Consider the following 13,483-nt stretch of genomic DNA (forward strand, 5'->3'; position numbering starts at 1 on the left):
ACCTCTGAAGGGTTAGTCATCATGTGTCTTCTTGCGCTGCACCCCTGAATGTAGTTTATTGCATCATGTGCTCTATTCTTACTCCTCTGAATGTAGGTTATTGCATCATGGGTAATGTGTCCTTTTCCTAGACCCCTAAATGCTGAGTGATACTTAGGTGGTTGTCTTTTCTACTCCTCTGAATGTAGGTTTATTGCATCATGAGTAATGTATTCTTTCTTAGACCCCTAATGCTGTGTGATACTTAGGTGGTTCTTCTTTCTTAGTACAGGTGGTCCTAGTAAGGTCCTGGTCCCTGTTACCAGTGGTTACTGGTTGTTATCTTTGTGATTACCATTTTATGTTTTATTATTTCTTATTCTAGAAGTGATTTGATATTCTACATATTATCTAGGAGTTCTATATCTGACTATGACAGTGGCCCTTGTGGCCCTGTCTTGTGTACATAATCCCTGTGAATATTGCCCGTGCCAGTTGGCACAATGTATATGTGTGATTTTATCTGATGTGTTTTTACAATACAAAAGTTATTTTTATAATAACCTTGTGTGGAGTCTCTTCTGTGGTGTGCCTAGTATGTTGTTGCTGTTGTGCGCTGGCGCAAATGCTTTACACATTGCCTCCGAGTTTAGCCTTACTGCTTGTGCCAAGCTACCAAGGGGGTGAGCAGAGGTTATCTTGGCGTGTGACTTCCTTGCCCTGACTAGAATGGTGGTTTCTGCCTGGCTTTGGCGTCAGCCTTAGCCTACCAGAAATAGCCAGTTCTAACATCATCTTTGTATAACTTGCTGTCCATATCTTAGCAACGCCTTGGTACACAACTGTGGGCTTGCGGGAACTTTGGCTTGAATGTTTATAGAGGCGAACATCTCCCTGACATTCCTTTAGGCTTGATGGGAATAGTCTCTATATACAGAGAAGCTAAAAGTAGAAAAGATAGCCAGGCCGACGGAGTAACTGGGAGATTTCCTGACAGAAAAGGGAGGTTGGGATCGATTCAGCTATATGCTGGATCCTACAGCCCAGTTTACGTCTTTACAAAAAAAAACACCAAATGCCATACACAGTTCCAAGACAAGAAGAGGCGCAAGGCTAAATATATAAGCCTACGCATATCTCTGTAGAACGAATCCTACTTGGTCACCTTCTTTGCCACTGTGAGAAGGTGCCACAGCTAGACCATCTCCCAGATTCTGCAACTAGTAAGGTAAGAACATTTGACCTTTAAGCGCCATTTCTGGGTATATTTTCAGTTCCAGGGGAAACAAATTCTTTGCAACAGTTTCCCAACTCCTGACAATCTCCTTAGAGATAACGCTGCTGGGCTACAGAAAGCCTTAGGTTCTGCTCCTAGCACTTTCTATCAACTACTACTGTTGTGGTGACACACATAGTAGTGCACACATAGTAGTGCACACCTAGTAGCACACACCTGGTAGTCCAACAATGAAAAAAAGCCCTGATCACTTGCTTGAATTTCACTGCTCTGCGGTCTTCTATTATGGTGCAAAGGACATCCACTATGCAGCTGCATTGGCCCCTCCAAGAAGGAAAATAGACCCTGCTCTGAATTTTCATCTGTTTCTTCGGTGATGGAAGGAACATGGCAAGACTGTGAGCCTAACCCACACTGTCGTCAAGAATGCGTCCCAGTCAATGCTTGGTTGCTTGTATAACAATGACCAGCTACTTAAATGGAGGACAAATAAAGCTTTCCAATGAGAACATGAAGCCTTGTAAAGCCAAAGTAAAACAATGTATTTGCAATGCGAGGAAAAACGTGTTTGAGAAAGTCTTTGGTTGGCGTGCAATTGACCACACAATGGACCCTCTGCCCCTCAATGGCAGGAATTTGACCGTTCCATGTACACTTGAGAGACTAATACAGATATGCCACAATAGTACCACTGTAGTCCCTTTCATTTGCACTCCTGAAAATATCCACTTCTTCAAACAGGATCGAGACTCCAACACTTCATATAAAGGTTCACCTACCTCAAGTCTTGCGATACCGGAGTGCTTTGTAAAAATAACTAATATAATTATATTTATTATTATTGCATTATGATATTCAGCTTATTTCTTTCTCTGGAGCTGTTGTCCTGTGCTGAAAAGGCCCACTTTCTTCTTAAATTTGTTCAATTAAGGACAGCCGATGAACTGCTCTCTGTTGCCAGCCATGAAATACTGCAGAGTCCAGTCCTAACCTTTAAAGGCCTTTAAAAGCCTTTTACAGCACCCTCACATGAAGAGCCTCTCAAAGTAACACCTTTGCAGACCGTGAAGCATTTATTGGTATGATATATATTAACTTATTTGCCCCCGAAAGTCTTGACAGAGTGGAGTGGTTTCTATTCCCAGCCACTGATGTTGCACACTGCCTCCTGTGGAAAGACGGTGACTAGCATTAGCTTTGCAGACTCTGTTCCTTTTGTGTTCACTCCTGATTTGGATTGCAGGGTGCACTCTCACCACCCCCACATGTTCCTCCTTTTTAATTCGAAATGCTGAGTGCTGTACTTTTCAGTCTTCAGCCAGTGGCAGGGTAGCTTTTTCACTCTTATTGAGCACTGTGAGTCGGCTCTGTAATCTCGGCCTTTGGCATTTTTGGGGACACCTAAAAAGAAAAAGAAAAACATGCTTAAGAAGAGGCACGCGACTTGTGATAACTCATTATTAGTGACACAGAGATCACATTTTTATCACCCTTTCAACAAAAGAATAGTATATCAATAAATCACTGCATTGTTTGCTGGTTTTCAGCCAAAGTGAGGAATATGGTGTTTATTGCTATATGCATTTGGAACAAGTTTTTGCCAGTTGACATTAAGTGCCATTGGTAGCAATGTAGGAAGTGCTGAGTTTCCAAAGGTCTACCTCGTTGTGGAGTAAGTAGAACTCTGCAAGACTGAGTGACTTCCAGGAGTGAAAATCATATATTTATGTTGTGGTCCTCCAGCTGCCATCTAGTTTTCTACCTTCACTTAGTAAAAAGGAGGCGCTGTTGGGACGCCGTGAATAAGTGAACCAATTTGGTGCTGTCCAGTGTAACCAATAACATGAATCGAGTGCACCCTTAAAGCTAAAGCTTGAGATTGTAAGAGGCGGTGGAACTCTGTGTGACTTTTTTGCCACCAAAAGAGATTTTAAGAGTGTTTGGACTTTGTTACCCAAGCAAAGAAGATTCCACATCCAACGGCTGAATGTCTACTGTTATGGGACTGGTTGCTTTTTTAGCAGATATAACTTTTGGAAAAGAGAAGTGAGATGATGAGCGGATTCGTAGATGGTACACACAAGAAACTGATGACGAAAGATATATTTTGGAAAACAGCGGTGTACCCCATGCTCCATGTGGTAGCAATGGCTTTTTGGGAGCACTGTAATGTCATTTGTTGACAAAATACCTTCTATCGCCACCAGCAGAATATGCCACTCGACTCATTTGGGGTCATTGATATTCCTGAAATAGAGGTGGTGGGTGGAAACTACTCACAAGAAGTTTCTAGTGACCACTGGGAGATGCAAGGGAGCAGAAAGAGGACATGATCGGAGGGCACACAAATATAAGTGAGACCATCATTTACCGGCGAAGGTGGTTTCGCAAAGTTCATATGTGCATAGAGTAGAACAGCGATGTCATTCTGTGAGGCTTCCAGTGCGATGGACAGGGCTGTGCTTCCATCCTGTAAACACAAGATACAGTAAGATGGTGATGCATCCTTCCCTCCATCATTAAGCTAAAGCTGACACGTGCACCGACACTGCATTAGGAATACAGAAAAACGCACATACAACTAGATACACAGGGACAACAATAGAGGCACAAACACAGAAAAGGACAAAGAAAGCAGGCTCATGGACAAATGCGTAGGCTTCCAACAGTTCTTCCATCTCTTAGGGAGGTATAAAAAGCAGATAGGCTACTCCTAAATGGTAATTTTACATTGATAAAAGGATGGGTGCATAACTGCTTAGCACAAAAAGGCAAAAGAACAGTCTAAGAAGTGATGCAACAAAACCGATTGATGGTGGTAGGCTCAAAAATGAAATGGATACTTACCAGTAGGAATATTTTTGCAGCTTGAAAGGTTTTGCATGCTTGAATTACTGGGCATTATTCAGCCATCTAGAGGTTGGGTCCGGAGTCGTCTTCTTGGTCCTCTTTCCTTTTTTTTGCGGGCATCATAGACCACCATTTGACGATATGTCCACCCTTATTGTCAGGTCAGAATTGTGCCCCGGAAGTCCCTATGTGTGGTCGCCATCATCAGATTATTTTGTCCCCTTAGCAACTTTATCGATTGGAATCTTTTTTTCTCTTGGTGGGTTGCTGTTGCCCGCGTCTGTTTGTCCCCTCACATTTCCGGGGAGGCCTGTGGGTTGCATGTGAATCCACAAAACCTTTCTAGCTGCAAACACAACATCTAGTGGTAAGTAAATTGTTTTGTTTTGCAGCATGAATCCTTCTCTGGATTTACATGCTGGGCAAGGATTCTGTATCAGTATTCTTGTCCCCTGAGGGGCAGGGTTGAAATGCGGTTAGGTTGGCAAACAGGTGCTGTAGGACCTTCTGTCCCATCTGTACTTCCTTGCTTATCTGGATGTCCGCATAGTAGTGTTTTGTGAAGGTGTGTGTGAAAAACCATGATGCTGCCAAGCAGATGCCACAGACAGAAACATTTGCGGAGGCCAGAGTTGCAACTTTCTTCCTTGTGGTGTGCGCCCTGGGGTAAGGGCTTCCCTGCTTTCTTGTAGATGGTCTTGCTAGTTTACACAATCGATCTCATGGCGGTTCCCTTCTTGACTGGTGCTCTCTTGGTTGCTCCTGCAAAGCAGACAATGAGTTGGTCTCCCTTCCTCAATGTCTTTGTCTCCTTCAGTTAGTATATTAGCACTCTTACCACATCTATGGTGTGTAGCGCCCTCTCGGCTGTGGTCTTTGGGTTTTGGAAAAGTCAACAGGTGGATGGTCTAGCTGACGTGAATTCATGACACTCTCTCAGGTAGTAAGTGGGGGGCTTTCTGGGTATCACCTTTTATTATGGATCTGTAGATTGGGTTGTAGTGTGGTAAGTGCTTTGAGATCCCTCGCCCTGTGTAGTGATGTGATATAAAGAATGGAGTCATTATGGTAAGGTACCTTAACATTGCCTTAGGCATGGGTTTGAACAGGTTCTGTCATCATCTACGTGAGTACGATGTTTAAATTCCACATTGGTGTTGATTCAGCCCTTGGTGGTGCTACCCTCTTAGATCCTTTTGGAACCTCTTTACCAAGAAGAGGTGGCTTTCTGTCGTTCCACAGGTGTAAGAATCTAAAGCCGCATGGTGTATTTTCAGTGAGGCGCATGGCAGGCTGCTGTACAGTGGGATGGTGAGGGATATTAGTACTGTGTCATTGTATGTCCTTGCCTCTAATTTGTTGTGGTCCCTGCACCAGTGAATGTATCTGGTTCACTTGGCTGAGTAGCACCTACTTGTGCTCGACCTTCTTGCTTGCCTCAGGATCTCTATTGTTCTGTGGGGAAGCTTTAGATGTCGGAATAAATGGTACTGAGGAGCCGTGGGGGCAGGCTTAGTATGGCTGTGTAGGAAGGTGGATACCTGACTATGGTTACCGACTTAGTTGGCCTGGGATCCTGCTAATCAGGGTCCCAGGCTATCTGCTCTCTCTGTAAAATGGACTTCATGTACCCTAGGTACATCTCCAATTGGATATTGGGTCACCTTATCAGCCCCTGTACAGTATACTATAGGTACCCAGGGCATAGGTGCATCCAAGGCCTGCCAGGGGCTGCAGCATATATTTTGCCACCCCTGGCTGGCCATCCAAAATGACACAACTGGCTGATCACCCAGCTGGGGCAAGGTGGTGTAATCACCCCTTGCTTAGGTATAGTATACCTATATCTAAACCTATATCTGGACACATATACACCTATATGTCACTCCTATGGCAGGCCTTAACAATCCTGGAGGCAGAGTGCTTGGTTTTATGTGAGATGGTGCTCTAGCATGAGCTGAGCCTGTCTGCAGCTTTTGGGACCAACTCCCTTAGCTGTTCCGGGATATTGCCATACCATATACTCTTAAGTGCATTATAATTCCCGCGGTTACTTGCTAACTTTGGTTTGGCTTTATCAAAACATGTTGTGTAAGGTGTCATATGCTTTGGAATACTCCCCCCTCTCCAGTTCTGGCGACGGGGGTAGCATTCCACCCTTCTAGAGGGAGAAGACATGTTACTTTGCTTAAACACGGTTAAATCTAACCAAAGTCCCAGCATCACAAAATGGATGCTGCTTCCACAGACACAAGTCTGGCCTCCTGCTGCTGACCGAAACTCGGCAGGGGAGGCCTGGACAAATGGCATCCTGTCACAGGGAGGTGTTACACCACCCCAGATAGGAGATAGTGGATTGTAGCAAGGAGGGTTGAATGAAACGAGACACTGCCTGGGGAGCACAAGGCTTCCCATGCATAATCCAGTTGAAACCGGTGCTGGGACACTCCAGTCCCAGCTCTGGCGCGAAACTGGATAAAGGGAAAGGGGTGTAACCACCCCCTTCTCTGGTCCCACCCATCGGAGGGACCTAGCAGGTAATCCAGCCCCTTAATTTGGAATAAAGGTAGGAGCTGTGCCCAGGAGCATTAGATTATCCTGACTGAAACTTTGATACAGAACTCTGGACCCTTCGACATCCCACTCGACGTGGAAGACTGAAGAATCTCCCTTGTGGTCAAGGAGTGACCACCCTGTGCAAACAGGCACCATCCAGCGCCCAACGGTTTGCTTTGTTGCAGTTCCCGCGGGAACTCGAGCGACAGAGATCGATAAGACCCAGCTTCCCTGACTTCTACCAGCCCCATCCACAGTCCCAGCGAATCTGAGACCAGTGGAGGCGACATGAGGCGTGGGGCCGGCCATCTTGAAAAGACTGCGAACTGCTGACCGTGTAGCTCCCGAGGCTCCCTCGAAGCTGTGCATTGGGGTTTGAGAAGCCTCAGCCTGAGCAGCTTGTGTACCGAAGAACTCCCCTCCACACTCATCGAGTGCTGAGTGGGGCCCTTTTGCATTTTCCTGCTCGACGCATTGGTCCGGTCGCTTGCCAGTTGGCTAGTGGCCCCAGAACCGACAAACCTTTACATTTACACTGCTGGTCTGGTTGCTCCAGACTGGCCCTCGCTCCCCTGAAAAGGAGCCCCCGCTCTGACCTTGCTGGTCCGAGTAAGAAGCGATCTTCGAATCCTGCGTGGGTTGCATTTGCCTAGGCCTGTTAACTCCAATCCGGAAGCCGGCACCGCCAACAGCCAGAGCCTTCGTGGGACAACTCGTGATCCACTCCTGGTCATCGTCGATGTCCCCGATTCCACGTGGCAGCGGAGACAAGCTTCACGACAACCACCTGATTGCGCCCGACATCGCCTGGTTCCTTCCTGGTTCCATCCTGGTCACTGGCTAGTGACCCAGTCTCTGTCCCCTCTGCTTTCAGGTACTCTACATCTTCGATCCACCCTTGGATCCAACCGGACTCTTCTCTCCTGGCCGCCTGCAGCATCTTCATTTCCAGGCTCCATAGATCTCCACGACGAAACCCGACACACTTTGGCACCTATGCACCCGCTTCCTGTGGGTGAGGTAACGATCTAACACCGGTGCTCCTGTAGTGGTTTACACCTCTAGTGTCCTAGTTTAAAGTGGTTTAATTCTATTCCTTTCGGAAGACTTCAAAAACAGTAACTCGATAATTTTTACGCGCCATTGACTTTGCATTGGTGCATGCGTGTGCTTTAGGCACTGCACCCGTGTCCCGCGGGCCTCTCCCGACTTCATCACTGCTAGTCCCGAGTAGTCCCAGCGATTCACAACGCCCTAGCCCTTACCATTGTTCAAGAGATGTTACTTATACCACTATTTTAGTATATGGTTTGAGTGGCCACCGGGCCTATCCAAAATTGTGCAACTTTTGAATGTTTAAAATCCAAAATTGTGCAACTTTTGAATGTTTAACTGTGCTTTTGTTTAAACGCTTGTGCATCTGCACTCATAAAGAGTACAGAGGATTATTCTAGTAATAAATACATATATTATTATAATATATAACTTGTCTGGTGTCCTTTCATTTGATATTACAAGATTGCATATGGTAAAACAGCTGGCTTCACATGCCCTCTTGAGTTTAGCCTAAGACTGCTTAGTCCATGCTACCCCTAGGATAGCTTGTCTATAAGGTTGACTTTACAACCACCACCATAAGGGATTGTTTGGACTGATACACGGTGCCACCAGAACTGTGGACATCATACATCAGGCCAACTTCTCACAGGCTGGCTCTAGGTAGAACACTGTTGTAAACTGTGTCATTAGGAGGTCTTGCAATGCCCTCCTAGGTATGATCTGGTACTGGACATTTCCAGGAGTTCTGAAAATCACATCTTCCTGGCCCACTGAGGGGCAATGAGAATGAGGGTCATTTTTGATTTTCTGAACCTGTTCAGAACTCTTGGAATCAGGAAAATCATTGGAAAAGGGTAAGAAAATCTCCATGCCCTGATTACTGACAGTTTAGAACAATACCACTGGGTCTGGGCTCCCAACGACACAGCTTGCCACAAGCTACTAATAAACAACAAAATGCCAATGCCGCTAATTTCTGGATAGGACAATTATTTGGTCAAAACATAGGGATAAGACAGTATGTTTGTTGATTTTAATTACAATTCTTTTTATTATTTTTAAGTTTAAATTGACCACTTCTATTTAGATAAGTACTTTTTCAAATTCTTGTACAAATGTTAAAATCTGGTGTACACAGCAAAAATTGATATGTGCTATATCAAAATTCACAACTTGCTTATTTACAAAGATTACATTTTATTCACCATTCAATCCACATTCATTCATCACTCAAACCAGTACAAACAACCACTACAAAACATAAATAATTCAAAGGATGTTGGAATTACAATATTCACAACAAAAAGCCAGTATTTGTTTTACAACATAAATGAGTATACTCATTTGAGTGAGTACTTATCTAAATAGAAGTGGTCAATTTAAACTTAAAAATAATAAAAAGAATTGTAATTAAAATCAACAAACATACTGTCTTATCCCTATGTTTTGACCAAATAATTGTCCTATCCAGAAATTAGCGGCATTAGTTGATTACTGACAGGGCATTCCCCTCGGACTGCTGGAGGGATATCTGGACATAACGTTTCGAATTTTGCACTTTCTGGGCTTGCAAACAGGTCTATGCTTGTTGTGCCACATCTTCTAAAGACCTTGTCTAGCAATTCTTGGTTTAGCTCCCATTCATGGGAGACACTAGCCTGTCGGATTTGATGTTCTGGTCTCCCATTTGCTGAGGTACAACATCTTTCTTGTGTTGTCCGTCTAGATCAGCACTGTCTCAGCCCTCACATGTGCTTGAAATGCCCTTAATGCCAAGAAAATTGTCTTAAGTTCCAACCTATATATGTTCTTTATCGCGTCCGTTGGGCTCTAGAGTCCTCGGACTTTGAGGCTGTCCATGTGCGCTCCCCACCCCTTGTGGGTTGCAACCCTTGTTATTGTCACTGTATGAGCAGGTTACCTGAAGGGTCTCCCTATAGCAATGTTGCTCGTGTTCCACCATTGTATCTCCCTTTAGATTTTTGCAGTGACAACCACTTGATCTTTGCAGCTCCCCATAGCTCATGACCATCTGTTGTAGAGCCATTTCTGTAAGGGTCACATGTACAGTCTCCCCTGTGGTATTAGTGGCATGCAGAACACCAGCATGCTTATTAACGTTATTACTGTCCTCACTGTCAGACTGAGTCTTTTAGTAGAGGCAAATTTGATGTTATTGCTGTTGCCCTTTGTGGACTGGATAGGAGCATGCTGTCCTTCAGTTCAAGGTTGCCCCAAGGAAGACCTTTTCCTACTTTGGGCACAGGGGAGTCTTCTGATGATTTATGGAGAATCCCAACTGCTCTACTGTGGAGTTGGCCATTTGCATGTCTTGTTGAAGCTTTTTTTTTAGTTTGCTTTAACTAGCCAGTTGCACAGGTATAGGCACACGTGTATGCCTTACCTCCTTAGGTGTGCAGCAACTTCCACCAAGCACTTTGTGAAAACCCTCCATGCCAAGTTTATGCCAAAGCATAGTACTCTAAACTGCTAGGGTACTGTATCGAATACTAATTCGAATTAACTGCTGTGCCTATGGTTCGATGGTATGTGTAGGGAGGCATCTTTAGGTCGATGATGGCCATGTAGTCTCCATTCCTTAGGAGTGAGATTATTTCCTGCAGGAAATGCACCTTGTTTTTATTAATTTGTTGAGGTAGCTGAGATCAATATTGGTCTGTGTGTAAGATTCCGTTTCGGTAAAAGGAAGTACTCGGAGTAGAATGCTTCTCCATGTTCCTGGTGCAGTACCATTTCTATGGCTCATTTTTTGATGAGCTCTTTTGACTTCCTGGTGCAGTTGCCTGCGTATCTGTTCCCTCAATGGGCTTCTACTTGGCGGCATGGAGTGAGGAGGTTCGTTGACTAGTTCAATGCAGAATCCATGTTCTATTATTTTGAGTATCAAATTGTCTTAGGTGATTGACCTCTGTTCATAGAGGAATCTTCCTATCCTACCCCACCACTGATGTCACTTGCTTGCCGGACCCCTCCTTTGGGGACTCCCAAAAGTGCTGTCTTGTTGGGTGTTGGCACTGTTGGTGGGTCGTCTGCTACATTGCCTGTTGGCTGGAGCTAAGTTGTTGCTGGTATTTCTAGGTGGCTGGGGAGAAACTCGCCCTGCCCCTTGGTTTTCTGTCAGAAATCTCTCCTATCCTGAAGGATCCTCTGAACTGCAACGCCCCAACCACCATGGCCGCACCATTATTATTTTTTATTTTCTGCATTGCTTCGTAAACTGCCTGTCCAAAGAGGACCTCGCCTATGAAAGGTAAACTGATGACTGATGCCTGTACCTCTAGTTTAAAACCTGAGAACCTCAGCCAGGTGTGATTCCTGAGTGTGGTGCCTCCTGAGTGTGTCTGCCACATCCAGTGCTGACCTAAGGAAGCATTTAGCAATGTTCCTTTCCTCTTGGACCACTGCCTGGGCTCTCTTTTGGAATTCCTCTGGGAAGTTTTGCATCAGCCCCTCGATCTCGCACCACTTTTGGTGGCCATAGAAGTTGAGGAGGGCCTTGGAGTTGGCTGTCCCTCATTGTTTAGCCTACTCTCTCTCCAGCTTCTTGCCCACCAGATCCAACCTCTTACTCCCCTCTGGTGATGGCCCCATTGATGTGGGAGCATTGTTTCTCTTTCTTGCAATCACCATGATAATGGAGCCTGTAGACGCATTCCCTTCAATGTACTGAGTGGAGTGTTTATATTTTTTCTCCACCAAGGGTGTTAATCCTCTTGCTGGTTCCCTAAATGCCTCCTTGGTCCAGGATGCCGGGGAGCAGGGCCAGGTAAAGATGTGCCTTCTGGGAGGGCATGGAAACTTCCAGTAAGAAGCAAGAGCATTCCTTCTCCTCCTCTAATTGGACACCATATGTGTCTGCTGCACTCATAATTAGCCAGGCTGAGGTATATGGACAGGTTGAATGGCAGCGAAAGGCCTTGGCGGGTACTTACCACCTAAGGGTAGTCGACGATCGAGTTTGTGGCATGTATTTCCGTGCTAGCTATGGTCCTCAAACGCTGCTGACTGGTCCTCAAACTTTAAGGACTCCTGTTATTTCTCCTGTGGTTCTGTGGTCGTGGGTGCTTCAATGTCTGCCTTCTCATCCTCCCTCCCTCTTTGTTCCGAGAGCCATGCAGGGATGTGAAATTCCTTCAAGGAGTCGTTGAACTCCTCGAGAGTTGACATTTCGCCCTAGAGGCTGCGTTTTTGTATTTGACCTTGAGTGCTCTTATTTGAGTGTCGACCATGGAAGGTGTCTTCCTTTTCGGCATTGGTGGTTATTTCGCCTTCAGCTCCTTGCCCCTTTCCTTCGCTCCTTCTCGAGTGCCTGCATGCATTGAGGGTTTGTTGGAAGGTTTTCCAGGGTCAGAACCCAAGTAGCTCCCTATGCTTGTGCTGACATTCATTCGTCAAGTGTTTGCATGTTGAAGTAGCTTCATAGTCTCAGAATTTAGCATCTGAGGCTTTCGTTGCCTTTGTTACCTTCTACCGTTTCCTTTCGGTGTCTCTCACAGGCTTCCATCTTTTCAGTGACAATATCTTCGGCATTTCACTTTCCTCCCTGTACTGGTTCGGCCTCCTCAACATTCTTCTCATCATCACTGAAGAGGCCAAGTTCTTTCAGGAATTTGTGTGTCTTGTGGGTGCTAGCCATGGCATGGTGTGCTGGCTTGCCGTGAAGAAAATTCAGTGCTGGCTTTACAACCTTTAGCACTGTGGTACATTGGGAGACACAGATTGCAGACCTTGTGTGGATATCTCTGTGCAAACCTATGGTGGAGTATCTGGCTGAATTTAAAGGTGGTGTTTTCTAAGACCCTTGGCCGTCTTTCTCCTCTGCATTCTCTGGCCACGTTGTGCTCACCACAGGTATTCCCGGTTGGAGTCAAGAAGGCCACCTGTTCTTCAGTGTTTCTAGTGGCCACCGGTGTTCTGCAGTGCTTTTCTATGAGAAATTGCTGTATTTTCTCCAGCTCCCTCAAGATTCTTAGGAGCTCCTCAGGCATGCTTCTCTAGGCCCAGTGGTAGAAAATAAATCTGAAGATGGTGACCAAGCATAGGGACTTCCAGGGCACATGTTTGATGTCACACAAGGGATAGACTTACTACCAAATGAGGGTCGACCACACCCACGAGGGTAGAAAAAAATTAGGAGAGTGGACTTACAAGATTCTGGACCCAACCACTAGAGGGCAGAATAATGCATAGTATGTGAATCTAGAAAAAGATTCAAGCCGTAAAACCATGATATCCTGCTTCTCCTCTTGATAAATAGATATTGGGGGACATTTAGTCCCAATGGTAAAGACCGTTGGTCTGGCATTCGACCTGGCTTGTCAATTTAATACTAATCAATACTTATCAAAAAAACACCAGTATCTCTAACATCCTGTAGGCGAACTTTAGCCATACGTGGAAAAGTAAGAAAGATGCGGGTTGGTAGCTGGAAATTGCTTTATCCTGAGGTGTTTTCTTAGAGCAAACAAACACTCTAGCATTTATTGGTACCAAACGGTTGAACTGGGGATGCAGCTGCAAAGCGATTCGTTTTTAACTTTCTTTCTAAAGAAAAGATTCAAAGTATAGAGGGGGGATATATCTAGCCACACTGACGAAATAAACACTTCGTCGACCACATCCAGGAATGCAGAAACACTCTTGACTCAAGGAGCCAGAGAGATGAAGCCCAAGAGTAGAGCTACATTTGTTTTGGGTGAACGATAGAGAGGATTCATGAACAGTACAATGTACTGAGCAGAGCCCTTAAACCTGAGACGTTGGCAAAGTTACTGCAAGCTA

The 13,483-nt window shown here is 45.2% G+C and overlaps 1 protein-coding gene across 2 annotated transcripts in view; it reads right to left on the reverse strand.

The window, feature by feature from the left end:
* Positions 1-360: 360 nt before the first annotated feature.
* KANK2 (KN motif and ankyrin repeat domains 2) overlaps positions 361-13,483 on the reverse strand; it is a 245,163-nt gene continuing 232,040 nt past the window's right edge. For both annotated transcript variants that reach the window (XM_086962090.1, XM_086962098.1), the window contains 2 exons: positions 3,588-3,686; positions 361-2,617 (listed from right to left, as the gene is read on the reverse strand). In XM_086962090.1, the coding sequence (XP_086818216.1) occupies positions 2,561-2,617; positions 3,588-3,686 (156 nt within the window). In that variant the 3' untranslated portion in view covers positions 361-2,560. The remainder of the gene's footprint in view (positions 2,618-3,587; positions 3,687-13,483) is intronic.

This window comes from Lissotriton vulgaris, chromosome 1_1, assembly GCF_964263255.1.
Source record: "Lissotriton vulgaris chromosome 1_1, aLisVul1.2, whole genome shotgun sequence".
NCBI classification, from domain to species: domain Eukaryota; kingdom Metazoa; phylum Chordata; class Amphibia; order Caudata; family Salamandridae; genus Lissotriton; species Lissotriton vulgaris.